At 42.0% G+C, this 18,928-nt stretch overlaps 1 protein-coding gene across 2 annotated transcripts in view; it reads left to right on the forward strand.

Annotated features, from left to right (window-relative positions):
• Nucleotides 1-18,928, forward strand: part of EVC2 (EvC ciliary complex subunit 2) — a 212,080-nt gene that overhangs the window by 35,910 nt on the left and 157,242 nt on the right. For both annotated transcript variants that reach the window (XM_089677395.1, XM_089677396.1), the window contains exon 4: nucleotides 9,821-9,877. In XM_089677395.1, coding sequence (XP_089533521.1) covers nucleotides 9,821-9,877 — 57 coding nt within the window. The remainder of the gene's footprint in view (nucleotides 1-9,820; nucleotides 9,878-18,928) is intronic.

The raw sequence follows: 18,928 nt of genomic DNA on the forward strand, positions 1-18,928 counted from the left end.
GTAAGCCAAAACAAATGTCATATATACATAAAGTGCTTGAATAAATACACTGTGTTCCAAATTATTATGCAAATGATATATTTCTCATTTACCTAAATAATTGATGTAAATTACAGTCAGCATAATTCTCATTTTATCAACTATTAAGAGTACAATTCAAATTTTATTGACAAACCTCCTAATAACAGTATTTTTTTTAAACATAAAACACTTCCAATGCACTGTTCCAAATTATTATGCACAGTAAGTTTCAAAACACTTTATAGGTTGTAAAGAACTGAAAATTGTCATTTGTTGTGTTTGCAGCATACTTACTGAAATCAAAAGCTATTTCAATCAAACTTTTAACAACATTTTAACTTTTTAAACATTTGAACAGGTCACGTTACATTTTAACATAGGACCCCTTATTTGATAGCAGCTTCACAAGTCTTGCATCCATTGAACTTGTGAGTTTTTGGACAGTTTCTGCTTGAATTTGTTTGCAAGATGTCAGAATAGCCTCCCAGAGCTGCTGTTTGGATGTAAACTTCCTCCCACCCTCATAGATCTTTTGCTTGAGGATGCTCCAAAGGTTCTCAATAGGATTGAGGTCAGGGGAGGATGGATGCCACACCATGACTTTCTCTCCTTTTATCCCCATAACAGCCATTGATGCAGAGGTATTCTTTGCAGCATGAGATGGTGCATTGTCATGCATGAAGATGATTTTATTACGGAAAGCATAGTTCTTCCTTCTGTACCAGGGAAGAAAATGGTCAGTCATTAACTTCACATACTTTGCAGAGGTCATCTTTACACCTTCAGGGGCTCTAAAGGGGCCGACCAGCTCTGTTGCCATCATTCCGGCCCAAAACATGACTCCACCACCGCCTTGCTGACGTCGCAGCCTTGTTGGAACAGGGTGGCCGTCCACCAACCATCCACTACTCCATCCATCTGGACCATCCAGGGTTGCACAGCACTTATCAGTGAACAGGACTGTTTGAAAATTAGTCTTCATGTATTTTTCTGCCCAATGCAGCCATTTCTGCTTGTGAGCATTGGTTATTGGTGGCCGAATAGAAGGTGTATGCACAGTTGCAAGACTCTGGAGGAATCTACACCTTGATGTCTGTGGGATTCCAGAGGCACCAGCAGTTTCAAATATCTGTTTGCTGCTATGTAATGGTATTTTAGCAGCTGCTCTCTTGATCCGATGCATGAATCTGGCAGAAATCTTCCTCAATGTGCCTTTATCTGCACCAACCCGTCTGTGCTCTGAATCAGCCACAAATCTCTTAATAGTGCGATGATAACGCTTACGTTTTCGTGAAATATCTAATGTTTTCATACCTCGTCCAAGGCATTGAACTATTTCACTCTTTTTGGCAGCAGAGAGATCCTTTTTCTTCCCCATATTGCTTGAAAATGGTGCTCTGCTTAATAATGTGGAACACCTTCCTTTAGTAGTTTTTCCTTAAATTGGGCTCACCGGCCAATCTAATTATCCCAGGTGTCCGAGATTGTTTTCAGTGATCAAAAGAGCCCTGACACACAATGCCATCCATGAGTTAAACTGAAAAACAAAATATTTCATCTTTGTGACACTTAAATGGAATTTGCATAATAATTTGGAACGTGGTGTATAGATGATGGTGACAATACTGTGGCAATAAATGATTCCCTATATAGGGATATATGTGCGTGATAATTAAGGTGCAAAATATCAATAAAAAGCAGTGTACATGGCACACAAATGTGTGATGATAATGTCCATAAACGTAGTGTTAGGCACACCACAAACTCTAATCAAAACATGCTCCTCTCGCCAGTGTAGGTGATAGGTGAGAATCCAAAATGTCTAGTGTGCCTGCTCACCTTCCCCCTGCGGCCCCCAGGGGCCAAAATGCCTTGCGGATCACCCCAGATTCTGCTTGCTCTCTCCAGGTTAGAGGTTACCTCACAACTCTCTCCAGGCTAGAGGATACACCACAGGCTCCTATAATAACACCTCCACCTTCCACTTGTCCTCCACGAGCCAGTACCAGTATACACATATATATTCATGAAGTCATGGAATGAGAACACAGAAAATCCTCCATAGTGTAAACCTGTATGACTTGTTTATTAGAATATATAAAACCGCCAAGTGAACACTCACGTTTGGGCAGAAAGAACAAAGCGTTTAGATGTCATCCCACATGGGTGTACTGATAATCCTCTGGTGCACTAAGATGGCGTCTACGCGTTACGCCACGCCCCTTGTAGCTTCATCAGGATGATAATGAGGGGCGTGGCGTAACGCGTAGACGTGACAAAGCAACGCGGTGACGCACTTCCGGTCCGGCGCCATCTTAGTGCACTAGAGGATTATCAGTACACCCATGTGGGATGACATCTAAACGCTTTGTACTTTCTGCCCAAACGTGAGTGTTCCCTTGGCGGTTTTATATATTCTAATGAACAAGTTTTTGTTCCTGTTCTACCTGGTATATGTTTGTAGCGCTACACCATCTATAACATTATTTACTGATTTTTCACTCATGAGGAGAGGATAGGGTGTTAGCAGCTACTCTCAATATTTATATATGGCAGCGCGTATTGCATTTTAAATATGTATTGCATACCTTGCTGTTTTATGTTGCTTGTTTTATAAATACAGGACGGTATATTTACAAGATTTGTTTTTCAGCCAGCTGGAGTGGAGATGGCTGTAGACTTCCATGAGGACAGGGAGTAAGTCATATGGGGTTTAATGCCATGAAATTAGTATAGGGGTTAATGTTAGACCAGAAACACCACCAGCCATTGTTATTGTGTGCAAGCTCCCCCTATTGAAGCTGACCCTAGAGAACCCTGACATGTTATCTTGTGGTCAACATTCATCCTCAGCAAAACCAATCTGCACCAGAGCACAGCTTCCTTCGTAGCCAGGAGGCTTCAGTAACGGTACTGGCAAATACCTAACAGGCACCTACTTTAGTTCCACCACCGTAGCTTGGCATGTCAGTTTTCCAACCAGTCTACCATAAAATCTGCAGTCTATTCTTACATAACTCTTTCTTGTACAATCTATTTTCTATGCTCATATACTGTATGTGTTAGTAGAGCTGTAATGAGAAAAGGTGTGAAAACCAACAAATACCTTGGGCGACATGTTTGCAGACTCAGGGTTTTAGAGGATGGTGAAGGCCAGGAAGTTTGAAACTGAATTCAATCTCTCAGTATAAATCAGCTAAATACATTCTTGTCAAGGTCCTACCTTTTCCCAGAGGTTATGCTGCTCCATGTGCTGGCATCCATCTTGGGTTTCTGCAAAGCATGGTGGGAGCCTTTTATGCTTTCAGGCCTCTGCGGTCCCTCCCCCAGAGGGGTGTGGTTGATCACATTTAAGCCTGCTGTCTGCACTTGCTCTTTGCATTCGTGTCCTCTATGATAGTGTTGTTGCAAGCTCTTGTTCTACTCTCGTGGCTCTCCTGGAAACTGACTCGGCTTTGTCTAAGACTATTCTCAGCCTTATCCCTTTATCTGACCTCCCATTGCTGAACCCGGCTTGTGACCCGTGTATTCTTGTCTACCGTTCTGTACTGTCTGTCCCGCTGTTATCGACTCGGCCTGTCCGACTACGCTATCGTTCTTATCTGGTTCCTACCAGCTATACGCCATTGGCGGCGGCCATTACCGCAGCTGGGGTTACTCGGGGGCCGCAACTTGGTCCCTGGCTGCGTCAAGCCATCCCCACCATCAGGGGCCCTGGTGAAGGGCAGCCTGGGGCTTAGACTCTGCGCCCTGAGGGACTGCGGTTTGTGGGTGGTGGTTGTCATCAGTCGGTGCGTGACCCTGCCATTAGGCCTGCCTGTCCATTCTACAGCTCCTGCCCTGACAATTCTAGTGTATCAAAGAAAAAGGTATTCAATGTCTTACAGTTCCTTTTCTTTCTAAAGCAGTTATAGCCTGTCTCCTACCAGCATTCTGCAGAGTGGGACCCCTGCGACAGTGCTCAGCATAAATGAGTACACCCCAACAGTTTTGTCAGAAAACCTTTACTTTTCTTTCAGAGTCAACATTTTCTATGGGACACTATACTACAAAATACTCCCACAAATGCGGGCCATTGATTGCAAACAAGATTTGTTAATTTGCACACACAAAAATGTATTTTTCCCAACAAATTAATTCAACACCATGATGCAAAAAGGAATACACCCCAATGAAAGTTTAGCAAAGCTAAATTTTAGGCAACAAAATCCTAATTAATAAGAATTCAACTACAGGTGGATCTAATTATTCATTCACTGTCCAGCAGATAGTTGATTATAAAAGGGCGTTACTTAACAAAGAAAACCCCTTACCAGCAATGGTACCACATAGAAGATAAATGTCACAAGGCCTGAGAAAGAAAATAATTTCTTTACAAAAGAATAAAAAGATCAGCAAAGCTTTACACAACAGTCAAAATACTGTAGAAAAAGTGATACAAAAATTTAACAAAGATGGAACTGTAACCACCTCACAGAGATGTCCAGGCTGTCCAACACCTCAACAGGCGCGTCATCTGATGAGAAGGGTTGAAGAAAATCGCCATGCAAGTTCACTGCAGTTAGCTAAAGAAGTAGGAAGCCAAACTGGGGTGATTGACACAATATGGCATACAATGTAGAGGAATGGCATGCATAGGTGTCGTCCGTGAAGGAAGCCTCTCCTAAAGCCCATGCACAAAAAAGCCCGCTTAGATTTTGCCAGAGCCCATGCTGAAAAGACCACTGCTTCTATTTAGTGGGCACGATCCCTTATCTGCAGCATGCTGGCAGGGGACATTCTTTTCTATCCCTGCCATTGCTGCTTTACAAGGAAAATTAACTGTAAAAAATGTAAGGTTTTGTTTTGATGTACCTGGGAGGCACTGAGGTCTGATGGGATTCAAATGCCCATTCACACCTTTTCACTTTAGGCACAACTTAGTGCATGTTAAATCCACTTTTTTTTTTTTTCGTTTTGGCTATAGTAGGGAAAATTGAAGTTTCAGTTTATGATTCTGACCCCACTGGAGACTTTTTCAAACATGGTCAAAATGTATGTTTCTCTGTGTCTGCGTTGGAGATCTCTCCCATCGCTTTCTGCCCTGGTCTTTTAAGGTTTACTTAAGTCAGAGTTGAGATCTAAACGTTTAAGTGACTTGTTTGCTAAACTTTATTCTGTCAGTCAGACCCCATTCACACTTGATTTGGAATCGCAGGGAAAATCACCTAGTTTCTGCCCAGCAATCCCTGCACAACACTCTAAATGCAGCACACAGCAGGATCATGCGGTAATCATAGCAAAACCTTTTAAAATGTAGCAAAGGTAATCACCCAAAAAGGAGCAGGAGCTTCTTTTGGGCAACAAAAAGGAATGGGCTGCAGGAACGTGGCTTCCCGCTATGTGATATATGAATGGGGCTTTAAAGCTGTACTTGTTAGGAATAATTGTAATGATCTATTTCTTCTGTGATCAACAGGTTTTGCTGGCTGGAGTCTGTGCAGAATCTGACACTTTTGGGAGTGTCTAAATGTAGTAGAAAACACCTGCTGTATTTCACCAAGGTGGTGAGCGTTCGGTGCACTGACTTGCAGTGTCCTCCAAACATGTAGATGAAAGAAATCCGGCAGCTCGATCTTCCACAGTAAATACATTTATTAATCCAGGTGTGGTGCAAAATACAGGGCTTGCATCTTTTGGTGTGTAGCCTTAGGCAGAGCCAATGGGTGAAATGCATAAGCCCTGTATTTTGTACCACTCCTAAATTAATCCCATTTATTGTGGAAGATGGAGCTTCCGGCTCTCTTTCATCTTCATTTCGGGAGTGTCTCTCCATATGCTTACCACATTCTTTTTCATTCTTTTAACATAATGGAACCCTTGAAATAACGTTCCAGTGTTCATTTTCATTCACACGGTCTTAGTACAATGTACACACGCACTAGGCTAGTGTTTACCTGCACGGGAATGCACAGGTCTTCATGTCAATTGGGACACAGTGACTGCATGGATACAGCTGCTGTTCCCAATTTCACAGCCATGTGGGTATGGGTGCACTGTCTTGAATGCACTTTGACTGCATTTGGGGCCGTGCACCCACACCTGTACAGTTTTTAATCTGGAAACAGCAGCTGTGCCTGTGCTGGCACTGTGTCCCAATAGACATGAATGGAACTGCCTGTCAAACATTTCTGAAAAGCGATCCGAACATGGATAGTTTTTCAGAGGATCATCAGTCCATGCTGCACATATGAATGAGCCCTTAGCCTGTGGTTGCACTGACTTGCTTCCTTTCCCAATAAAAGACATCACGACAATTTGGACACAGCTAACGAGGGCTTTTTTTCCCGTGGGAACGCGGTTCTGACACCTCCAGCACTGCATATATGTAATGGCAAGGGAGGCTGGGGTGCGCTGGAGGGTCTATGCATGATGGGGATCTATTGTGACTGGAGGGGATCTATTTTTGCATATGGTCTACTTTTGCTGGGGAGGTCTATTGTTGCTGGAAGGGATCTACTTTTAAGGGAGATGGCTATTGTTGCTGGAGAGTCTATTGATGCTGGCAGATCTGTTGTTGCTGCTGGGGTCTATGGTTGCTGGGGTGATATTTTGTTGCCGGGGTCCATTGTTCCTGGGGGGATCTATTGCTGCTGGCTGGCTGCGGGGGATCTATTTTACTGGTTTTCTTATTATCATTTACAAATTCCATACAAATTACTTAGCACCACAAAATAATACTTGGTTCTCTATTCCCTACAAGGAGCGGTACTGGGAGGTGGGTAGGGGTGGATCCAAGGGACTTTTCTTGGAGGTGGGTAGGGGGGTGGAGACCAGAACTGATTCAGAAGGGGAGAGTTCCTGCACCTACTGTCTGAGGAAAAAAAAAACCCTGCGAGTCACAATAAATATTTCACAGGAGTTTTATTCCTTCCCCATTCTGTTCAAAACAAAAAGTTTATTCTGCAAAGATGCCTTGCCTACTTTCATTTTCCATAAAGCTTCTTAAAAAACCCAGATTATTAGGAATACCTGCACTCATCCTTTCCTCTTTGATCTTGAGCAAAATAATGCATGTTCTTGTCAAAGCGAATAATTTGTGTTCTCGTCAGTGAAAATCAATAAGTAATTTTCTGCCGTTCTCTTTCATGGGTGGTTGGGCAGAGCTGTTCTTACAATGCGAATATTTACATTGCGGCTTTCAAGTGAGTCTTGTGGTTCCATATTTGAGCCTTTGATTGGAATTTAATGGCCCTGCGCTTTCATCTTATTGCGCTAGACGTAGACAGAAATTGAAAATCCCATCACAGTTTTATCTGTTGTCATTTGCGATGTGAGGTCACAATATATTCCCATTGTGTGAGCAGGTATAACCAAATCACTTAGAGCTTTTCACCTGCGGTAACCCCTTTTACCGTATTATGTACACACAGCTTGGCACTTACAGAATCGATCACTACTGGGCTTGTGCAAGAAGAGCTGAAATTCAAGCAGATTTCAAAGACAGCAATGAATTACGCTCTGTATTCATTAATACATCATTACATTTTTTTTTTTTTTTTAATGCAAGCAGTTTAAGTACCTGAGTTTGATGTTGTAGCAGCCTGTTACAATCTCTGTACTGCAGAGCTCAGGCAGGGAGAGGGTGAAGCAGCACAAGGATCCAATCCATTAATTTGCTGGCAAACAGCATGTTAATAGGAGACATGTTGAGCAGAATGACAGAGATGAGTCATCAGTTTGCTGCTTCTCTTTTCACTGTCCAGTTAATAGTTGGAGAGAACCTATATGTACAGGAGAGAAAAATCAGGTTTTCTGCTATGCTAGACAAGGCTTTTGCTGTGTGGCAGAGCAGTATAAATCTCAGTAGGTGATGGACCGAAATACAAATCCTTTGGTGGGAAGGCAGATCCGTTGTATATATTTTTTTATGTGTGTTAATCTGTATGCCTGGAGATCAACTTTAACGCTGAAATTCGGGATAAGTACATGTTGCCTAAATACAGGAGCAGGGATGTGCAATTCCTATAGCCCAGTGCCCGGGAGATGCAGTTATGGGCACCGGGCAAGAGGTTTTTCTTTACATTTAGCCCTGCTGCGGGCAAACAGCAGGGTTTACAGTTGGCTCTCTTGTAAAAGAAATCCAAGCGGCTAACTAGCCATTGGATCTCTTTTGCAAGCAGTGGGTTGGGACATCTCCCCTTCCGAGGGCTGTCTCATCGCACCAGGACACCTGATCAACCATCTGGCGGTTCCGCCGGCTGATCATAAAGGCAGACAAAGACTGGAACTGCTCTGTTCGCCTCTATGATATAGAAAACAGGAAGCGTTGAGCATACATAACTTATGATTTCTCCTATGTAAATGGCGCCATTTTTAAAAATAGAATGCTTTTGATCACAACGATTTAAGGGCAGAGGAGCGATCTTCGGTCTTATTGATACCAGATCGCTTGATAAAGAGCACCTGTCACTGCCTATTGTTGTCACAAGGGATGTTTACATTCTTTCTGACAGCAATAAAAGTGATCAAAAAAGAAAAAAAATAAAGCAACAGTGTTTAAATAATAAAAAGTTTATAAATTTTTTTAAAACACCCCCTTCCCCGCTCACAAAGGTGAACACGCTTCAGTTCCGCACATACACAAACCGCAATCTTCCCACACATGATGTATCACTGAGAACGTCAGATCATGGGCAGTAATCCTAGCACCAGACCTTCTCTGTAAAGGCTGTGAAAAAGCCACCTATGGATAGTAAAATTTAGTTTAGTATTGTGTTTTTTTTTTTTTTTTTGCATTCAAATTCAAAAGAGTGTATTTTTTTTAATTCTGTTTGAAAAAACACTGTGTAAACACTGCGTTACATAAAAAAAATTGCAAAACCCACCAATTTATTCTCTAGGGCCTCTGCTTTAAAAAAAAATATATGTTTGGGGGTTCTAAGAAACTTTCTATCAGTTTAAGTTGGCCTAAAGCCCCTTTCGTTTTTAAAAGCACCTCTGCCTAATAAAAACATCAACCCTTACATCCTGGCAATTGTTTTTTTTTTTTATCAGGACAAGTAGATTGTTATGAGGGACAAGTAAACTGGACCCCTAGTTTATAAAGTTTTTAAAAAAAAATTCACACCCCTGAGGAGGCATGTATATTCTTACTGGAATCTTGGTGTGCTTTGTTATTTCTTCAAGATCTGTGCAGTAATTCAGTGTAGAACTTTGCAGGAGCTTCCTGTAATACAGACCAATCACTGCTGCTCTCTCTCCTTGTGCAGGGTGACTGGCCTTGTCTCTGCCCCCTCCTGTAGTATTCTGTAGGCAGCCTGTAGTGGGTGGAGCCTGTTGGGCCCCTCCTACAGCTCTGCTCAGGCTACGTACAGCACAGTGATGATGTCACTACTACTTTTATATGGTAATATCTAGGTTTGCAAAGCCATTTGGTACACACAGAGTAGATTTGTATGGTTTGTGGCTATTGAAGAAAATATTTAAACAAAAGATTCTTGTGCTCGGAATTCACCTTTTTAAAGCAATCCTATTGAAATGTATAGTTAAAGGCCACTAAGAATGCGTTCAGTTATCACAAAACAAACATTTTTTATGATACTGTTCCTTCTCACCTTTTTTCAAATATTACAATGGTCTGTACTTATGGATTACACAGTAAAGATCTACAGTGGCTAAGCACTGCCAGTGGATAATGATTACCTGATACAGTGAAACATTTTCCATAAATGCATTGTCTGGTTCATTGCGTTGTGTCTTTATGCTGCTTTTGCTGTTATGTATGTTTTAATTTTCCCTGTAATTCTGCTTTTTACAGTCCAGAGCTGTCATCTCTTCTTCTCCTGGAGGTGTGACGTTCCAGAAATGTGCAACAGTGAGTGTCAATGTAATAATATGCAACATTTCTTACACATCCCATGTTTTATAAGTGTCAGAAAAATGCACTAAGGCTTTATATGCCTGGGTCCGTATGATGCAAAATTCCAGAGTATTTCCCCGCCCAGGAACCATAGGGATGGCGTGCAGGGGTGTACATCTGTACGCATATGCCTTTTTGCACAAGTACCCGCTCATACCCCTGTAGTACCCTCCTAGGTAGGGTTAGATAGATGGGATTAGTTATGTTTTGATAGGTACATTTAGATGTCACTCTGTAGGCAAAGTGACTCTAATTTGTTGCTAAAAGCATAGCTAGCTCACTGTAATGAGTGAGTTGTGATCATTTAGTGAGGCCTGCTCTATGTGCTCAGGAGCTGCTAGTCTGCCTATAGCTTCCTCTGTGTCCAGGAGACTGCAGAAGTTTCTGGATGTTAGGTGTGGAGCTATGCAGATGGCAGCATGAATATTGATACAACCTCAGCTTATCCCAGAGAGAGGGGCTCCACGGCATAAGGCATGCTGGGTAACTGTGTATATATAGTGAGCACACGGGGCACTGAGTCTATCCTGGCTAGGATTGCCCAAGCCTGGGAGAGGCAGTTACTGCCGTGGGCCTCAGTGGGCTTCTGCTATGCTAATTGAAAGGCTGCCTCCTGAAGATCTGGTCTGGTATCACGAAGGAAGGCGTCCAGTTGCTCTCAAGCTTTGTGAGTACAGACATCCCTAAGGATCTTAGAGACTCCATGCTCTTTAACCCCCTCTGGTGCTAGGAAGTCAGCTCCAGCTATTGTTTCCAAGAGTGTTGGCCATGTGCCCACTACTATTTAAAGTAGATCTATAGGCAAAATTTTTTTAAAATTCTGGATAGAGCAAGGGCGGGTTATAACCCATGAGATGTTTTCCACCATCTGTTTCCCAGTATGGAGATTTTCTTCACTTCCTGTCCCATAGCTAAACAGGAAGTGAGAGGAAATCCCTGCAAAATTAAGGGAATTTCTTGGGAACTCCCAGGTCACCAGAACTAGTGTCCCCATTGGAAGATTTTCCCTCTATTACTTTTCTGGGGACAACCCAAAATTTGGGATTTTCTTTTAGTTTCACTTCCAATAATTATGGTAAACAGGACAAATAGAGAGGGTGAATCCCCCTAATGGGGACACAGACAGCAATAAAAACTGACAAGGCTTCTAATCCCCCTCCACTCTATCCAAAAAATGTATTGCCTTTAGTTTTACTTAAAGGGACACCGCTTTGGAGCTCTAAAGAAGTTACTGCTGTTACTCCTACTACATGTTGCTACTGCTTAAAGCTGAAGACCATTGTCTGATTGAAGCACAGACTCGGGTATAGCTTGTTCTGTAGATTAGACAAAGTCCTTGGTGTACATAGTTCCTAATCTGGAGTATCCCACTCATCTCCCTCATACCTCAACACCCCTAAGCTGATTATTGGAGACACAAGTGAATGAGCCTTTGTGCCTGACCGCGGGGCAAGGTATTTAGGGAGGACGTGGACTGTATACCTGCGCCTTCTAGGGGAGTAGCGATACACCCACGTACAGCTACTGATTTCTATATGTAGTTGTATGCAGCACCTGTGGCTCCTCGGTGGGGAAAGAAGCCTGAATCATAGGGCCCCAGGTGCTAATGTGCATGAGGCCTTTTGGTCCAAAGTTTTGGACACCTGATCATTACCAATAATTTGGAACTGAGGGAGTGGCTTGGAGGAGCTACAAAACATCTTCAACTTTACAGAACAAGTAGTCCTAGTTGAATGCATTTACTATCCTGACCATCACACCTGCTATATGGCCAAAAGTATGCAGACAACTCCCCAAATTATTGAGTTAATATGTTCTATGGTACTGTTATTGCTACATCATAGACATTTTATACAATTGTGTACTTCCAACCCAAAGAGGAACAGCAGTTTGGGCAAAGGCCCTCTACTGTGATAAAATCTGGAGTTTAGCTTTGACCTTAGCCCAACCCCTAAACCTATGCCTCAGTAAAACCATTAAAGGATAGGTACTTTTTAAGACAAAGTACAGCTGACCTGACCTAACCTAATCCACCCTTCCCTCCAGAGATGCATATTTTCCTTCATCTGATGGTCATGATCTGTGATGTTAGTTTACATCAGGTGCCGCAGGTCTGTGGGGCTGTAATGCACAGGCGCAGCCAGCAGAATGAGAATTATGCCGGATGTAAAAAAACACCAGAGTCCATGACCGTCAGATTGAGGTAAGTAAGCATCTGTGGTGAGAGAGGGTGACTTAGGTTGAGTCAGGGCAAAGGAGCACAAAAGGATAAGTGCACTTGGTCTTAATTTACACTCAGGGGTGGACTGACAACTCATGGGGCCCCTGGGCAATTGGGGATCATTAGGCCCCTGTGTCCTTGCCCACACTTAAAACACACCCAAATAAGCCTATAAAAGGTACCAGGGACATTTTATTGGGCCCCCTACTGACCTCGGGCCCTCGGGCAGTGCCCGAGTGCTCGAATGGTGAGTCTGCCCCTGTTTGCACTTATCCTTTAATATAGGCCTTCAGGGTCAGTTCACACTATAGAAACGCGTTCCGGATGTGTTTCTGCATGTGCGTTTTTGACGCTTTCCGGTTCGTTTTTGACGCGTTCCAGCTAATTTTTTCCCCTCTCTTTTTCTTCAATTTAAATAGGGAAATGTGTGTTCCAGTGCATTTTGGTTCCTTCCGGTGCGTTTTTGATACATTTTACCGCATTCTAATACAGTTCTTTGCAGGAAAAATGCAGCATATTCTATTTTTTTTCTGGAACTGCAAGCGCTGATGTGAACTATGACATTGACAACCATATAACCTAAATAAACAAATAGAAAAATGCAGCACAACAATATATATACAAAATATAGTGCTAAACAATAAATTTGTGCAAAAACAAACGACTATGCTTGTGAAAATCAATGTGTGCTATACCAGACGTCTGATTAATACATACTATAGGACTCCATAAACTGCACATAACCAGTGCTCTAAATGAATTGTGCACACGAATTGTCCTTAATAGTGAACTGTCCCTTTTAAGTCTTGAATATCAGCACCAATTGAGTGTTGGAAGTGGATGAGCACTAAGGGGTGACACAGGAGCACTGCACACGTGTATTCAGTAGTGTGTTACACTGGTCTATTTAAAGTACAGCGGATTTAAAGGGACGGTTCACCATTTTTTGAGACTATATTCCGATGACACTTCTAGTTGGTGCATGTGGATCACGATTTATGGGATATATACCACACAAGTCCATGTGCTGATATTCAAGATTTAAAGGGACAGTTCTCTATTAAAGAGAATTATTTGTGTGCACAATTCATTTAGAGCACTGGTTATGTGCAGATTATGGAGTCTTATATGTATGTATTGATTAGACGTCTGGTATAGCACACATTGATTTTCACAAGCAATGTTGTTTGTTTTTGCACAAATTTATTGGTTAGCAGTATATTTTGTATATATATTGTTGCGCTGCATTTTTCTATTTGTTTATTTATGTTGTACATGTGGGAACACATTATATGGTAGCCGCACAGGTTTTTTTAGGAGGTCCATAGCGTTGAGGGTTTTCTATATACATAACTATATAACCTACCTTCTGTGCATTTTGGATGCAGAAAAAAAGCAAACTGAAATGCATGCAGTATGAACCGGCCTTGAGGGCCAGTTCACACCATAGAAACACAGTCCAGATGCGTTCCAGATTAATTTTTGCATGCGCATTTTTGACACATTTTTGGTGCTTTCCGGTGCATCTCTGATGCATTTTTGACATGTTTCGGTGCATTTTTGATGCGTTCTGGTTAATTTTTACCCCTCTCTATTTCTTCAGTTGAAATAGGGGCATGTGTCTTACAGTGCCTTTTTGTGCTTTTTTGATGTGTTTTACGGTGTTCCAGTACAGTTCCGTGCAGAAAAATGCAGCCTGTTCTGCTTTGTTTTTTGCAACCGGAACGCACTGGAACTTCAAGCACTGATGTGAACTATGACATTGACAACCATATAACCTAGTTTCTTTGTGTTTTTGGATGCAGAAAAAAGCACACTGAAACGCATGTAGTGTGAACTGGCCCTAAAAGTAAAAGTTAAAATAAACCCACCAACAAACCTAACCTGAACGTAGCTCCATAAACCCAAAAGTAACTTAATAGGTATAAAAAAAGGCTAATAAAATTGTACTAGGATATTGATTGTTGCACCAATGTACGGTTTTTGCTGCAACATGCAATGTGCTTACACATCTAGAGTCCAGAATAACATGTCAAAAACAATCAATCTGTGTCTAACAGTATTTTCCCCTTTTCCCCTTACTGCTTAAGGCCAAGGAACAAAGAGAGATAGGCTTGGCACATTGTACCCAAGCAGAGTTAAAAGCTCAAATTTAATAAAGGCTTCCAAACAAATATTATGAAGTCAGTAAACACCACAATCATAGAGGGTTTAAAGGGTCAGTCCATCCAATATAGTTATAGGTGGAGCCTGGTGAGCTGTGTAAGCCTCTGGCTTCCTTTTAAACCTTGGATATTTCAGTTCTGAGATTCACTGCAATCATTCGAGGCTCTGCATCTTTCCATCATAGTGTCTTACAACACCTCATTTTTAATATGTGTAATATAAAATAAACGGTCTCCATCTCCAGCAGGGTGATTGGAACCCTTTATAATGACCACAGCAGGTGCGCAGATCTAGGAACTCAAGCAACAAAGATCTTGTTAATAGTGTCTCTGAGAGGTATGAAAATTCGGTTGTTTAACTCTTCAGCATCTACCAAAAAGTGAAATATCAGTTTTGAGTGGGCTTACCCATTAAATTCAAAATAATATTCTATAAAATATTAATGCGGTGCTCAAACTCAAACAAAATGATTTTCAAAGTATAAAGAAACACATGAAAAGTCCAAATAATTCAGTCCTTTTTATAATCACCACGTGAAGTTACTTCATAATCATATTCCAATAATCACCACGTGAATATTAGTGAAGCAACTGAAGTTGTGCTGTGCTCCCCTCTCAGGTATGCACTCACCAGACATATTTGCCTTCCATTCTCATGGTTGGCATTTTGCACTTTTGGGTATATAATTCTCCAAGGAACAGATCCTTATCAAGACACAGAATGGATTCCTCCAATGATGGCTTAGACTCTCCAAGATAGTGATAACTCTTTCCGATACTCCCAACAAACATCACATAGAAAATAAAAAATAGAGACCCGACATGGTGCAGTATCACTTAAAACCTTTTATTCTCTGCCCGAGAATGCTACTTACAAGAAGTAAGAAAAAATAAAGCCCAAAGAAGCAAGTGTTTTGGTTAATCAGAGAGGGAAGACCGCACAATGCTCTCACCACTGCCGATCCTCGCCCTCGGACAATCCTGTGTCACTTCCGTTTCCGATATTCGTCACTTCCAGTCGCCGCTCAACCAGTCGCTGACGTGCTTTGTTACTTCCGGACTTAATCATAGGGAGACCCATTAAATTGTTTATTGAGCAATAAAGAGTTTACCAATCTGTGGCGTTTTATTTAGGCTAACTGTACGTGGTTATTTTTTTATTTTTTTCAACCAGGGGGTTGAATGAAAAAAATTAACCAACTCCTCTATCCGCACATTTAGTGTGGATGGTGGAGTCACTGCTGCTGTACTATTGTATTCTGCTGTCGGGGAGCCTTCCTTGCCAGCAGGATACGATGATCAGTGTTGCCGGCTATAGCCGATGGCACTAATCGTTGGGTGAAAAACCTGACAAGCTGGTTGTACACAAATCAATCAATAGATTGACTGACTTGTATACAATCTACTAGCCCATATATGGATCAAAATTTGACTGGTCTTTGCTGAACTGGCCGAATTTCGATCCATGTATGGCTGGCCTAATACATGTTAAAATAAACACATAATTGCTGATAGTCACTTTTATCTCACAGGTACTAATTCATACATGCAATCCAATTGTCTAAGCCCCTCCTCTACTAATTCATATCTGCCTTGGCATTTTAATGTTGTACATTCCCAGTTGCTAGGTAGTACTAGGCAGAGGGCAAGTGCAAAGTGTTTACTATTTATAACATGTTCTGGCCATAAATTATTCCTCATAATATAGATAGCTTAGGCGGATGTTAAATAGAAGCCTGTGGCACCAGACCCCTATTTCCCAATCTGTGTACAGATAATTCTATGAATACACAATGACTTGGATTGCAGAGACAACGCTAACCTCCAGCGCCTCTCTCAGCCCATGAGAAACAGGATTTAATATAGCAAAGCTTTATCAAATCTGCTAAGCTAGGATTGTTTTCCCTAGATTGAGTTCGTGAATTGCACAATAGAGATTTTAATTCGCGGGCAGAATTAGTTTGTTATGAGTATTACAGTTGTGTCCAAAATTATTCAACCCCCACTGAAATTGAGTGTTTTGGCCAGTTTGACATTGCTTTTGATCATTCAGTCATCTTGCTTACATTTACATTAAAGAGGCACTTGTAGGTCAGACAAATATAACATAACAGTTATAATGAAATAACCACAAATGTCTTTTCTGTGCTCACAGCATTATCAGTTTTATTCAACCCCCAAGTGACATTCAATCTTAGTACTTAGTACAGCATCCTTTTACAGTTATAACAGCTTTTAAACGTGAAGCATAGCTTGACACAAGTGTCTTGCAGCGATCTACGGGTATCTTCGCCCATTCTTCATGGGCAAAGGCCTCCAGTTCAGTCACATTCTTAGGCTTGCGCACTGCAACTGCTTTCTTTAAGTCCCACCAGAGGTTCTCAATCGGATTTAAGTCTGGTGACTGCGATGGCCACTCCAAAATGTTCCAGCCTTTCCTCTGCAACCATGCTCTAGTGGACTTGGAGGTATGCTTGGGATCATTGTCCTGTTGAAAGGTCCAACGTCTCCCAAGCCTCAGGTGTGTGACGGACTGCATCACGTTTCCATCCAATATCTCCTGGTACTGAAGAGAATTCATGGTACCTTGCACACGCTGAAGCTTCCCTGTACCTGCAGAAGCAAAACAGCCCCAAAGCATGATTGACCCTCCACCATGCTTCACAGTAGGCAAGGTGTTCTTTTCATCATAGGCCTTGTTCTTCCTCCTCCAAACATAGCGTTGATCCATGGGCCCAAACAGTTCTAATTTTGTTTCATCAGTCCACAGAACACTATCCCACAACTTTTGTGGTTTGTCCACATGGCTTTTGGCATACTGCAGTCGACTCTTCTTATTCTTTGGAGACAGCAAGGGGGTACGCCTGGGAGTTCTGGCACGGAGGCCTTCATTACGCAGTGTGCGTCTTATTGTCTGGGCTGAAACTTCTGTACCCACATCTGACAAATCTTTTCTCAGTTCCTCAGCAGTCACACGGGGACTTCTCTCCACTCTACGCTTCAGGTAGCGCACAGCAGTCGAAGTCAGCATCTTCTTTCTGCCACGACCAGGTAGCGTTTCAACAGTGCCCTTTGCCTTGAATTTGCGAATGATGCTTCCTAAGGTGTCTCTTGGTATGTTTAACATCTTTGCAATCTTCTTATAGCCATTGCCCTTCCTGTGAAGAGAAATCACCTCTTCTCTTGTCTTCCTGGACCATTCTCTTGCCTTCACCATGTTTGTAACCACACCAGTAAATGTCTAGAAGGAGCTGAGTATCACAGTCATTTTAAAGCTGCCTAATTGGTGCTTATTATGCTTGATTGCTGCTCGGTGACATCCACAGGTGTTTTCAATACCTGATGGAAAGCACCTGTATGAACCTCTGTTCTTCAGAGTGGTAGTCTTTAAGGGGTTGAATAATTGTGGCAATGAAGAAACCACATAAGAACCATTTACTACTGTATTACATAAACAATTGATGTCATTTTAGTTGCATTTGGGTAGTTACAACGTCCTTGTAGGATTTGATTCTGAATACAATTCCAAATGTACACTATAGTCCCTAAACCCCTTTACAGCATTGGGGGTTGAATAATTTTGGACACAACTGTATATATTTTAGACAGGGTTTACATCTAAACTGTGTACTGTGGCTCAGCTATTCATAATCCATTCTTGGCCGCAGGGAATCTCTTGGATGCCACTGAAATTGATGGCAAGGTCTACACATAAATATGTGTGTAAAACCATAAGTTTATTCATATTAATGTTTGTGTTAGAGGATACATGCAAATTTATGTAAGTATAGCAAAGAGATTAACTCTCCCAACAATTCTTGACATATTCTGGGCTAGCATTTACTGTAGCTCCTTTAAAATCCAGGATAATATCTATAGTGTTTGTATGTGTGTATAATATATATAACGACAATGAGGTGTCTAGGATGGGAGAGGATATGAAACCAGAAGGCAGGTGTGAATGGATAGGAAAAGGTATGAAACCAACAAAGATCTGTGGAGGACAGGAGAGGGTATGGAACCAACAATGAGCTGTGGAGGACAGGAGAGGGTATGGAACCAACAAAAAGTTATGGAGGATAGGAGATGGCATTTAACCAACAAAGAGCTGTGGAGGACAGGCGAGGGTATGGAAACAACAATGAACTGTGGAGGACAGTAGAATCTATTGAACCCCCAGTGAGCTGTGGAGGACAGAGAGGTAATGGAATCACAACGAGATGTGGAGGATAGAGGGTATGGACCCACAAAGAGATGTGGAAGGCAAGATTGGTTATAGAACAACAATGAGATGTGTAGGACAGGAGAGGGTATGGAACCACAATAAGATGTGGAGGACAGGAGAGGGTATGGAACCACAATAAGATGTGGAGGACAGGAGAGGGTATGGAACCACAATAAGATGTGCAGGACAGGAGAGGGTATGGTACCACAATAAGATGTGGAGGACAGGAGAGGGTATGGAACCACAATAAGATGTGCAGGACAAGAGAGGGTATGGTACCACAATAAGATGTGGAGGACAGGAGAGGGTATGGAACCACAATAAGATGTGCAGGACAGGAGAGGGTATGGAAACACAATGAGATTTGAAGATGGACGAGGATGTATAATGAGGAT

The sequence above is a fragment of the Staurois parvus genome, unplaced genomic scaffold (genome assembly GCF_062004578.1).
Source record: "Staurois parvus isolate SC_StPar_1 unplaced genomic scaffold, SC_StPar_1.0 ptg000186l, whole genome shotgun sequence".
Taxonomy (NCBI): domain Eukaryota; kingdom Metazoa; phylum Chordata; class Amphibia; order Anura; family Ranidae; genus Staurois; species Staurois parvus.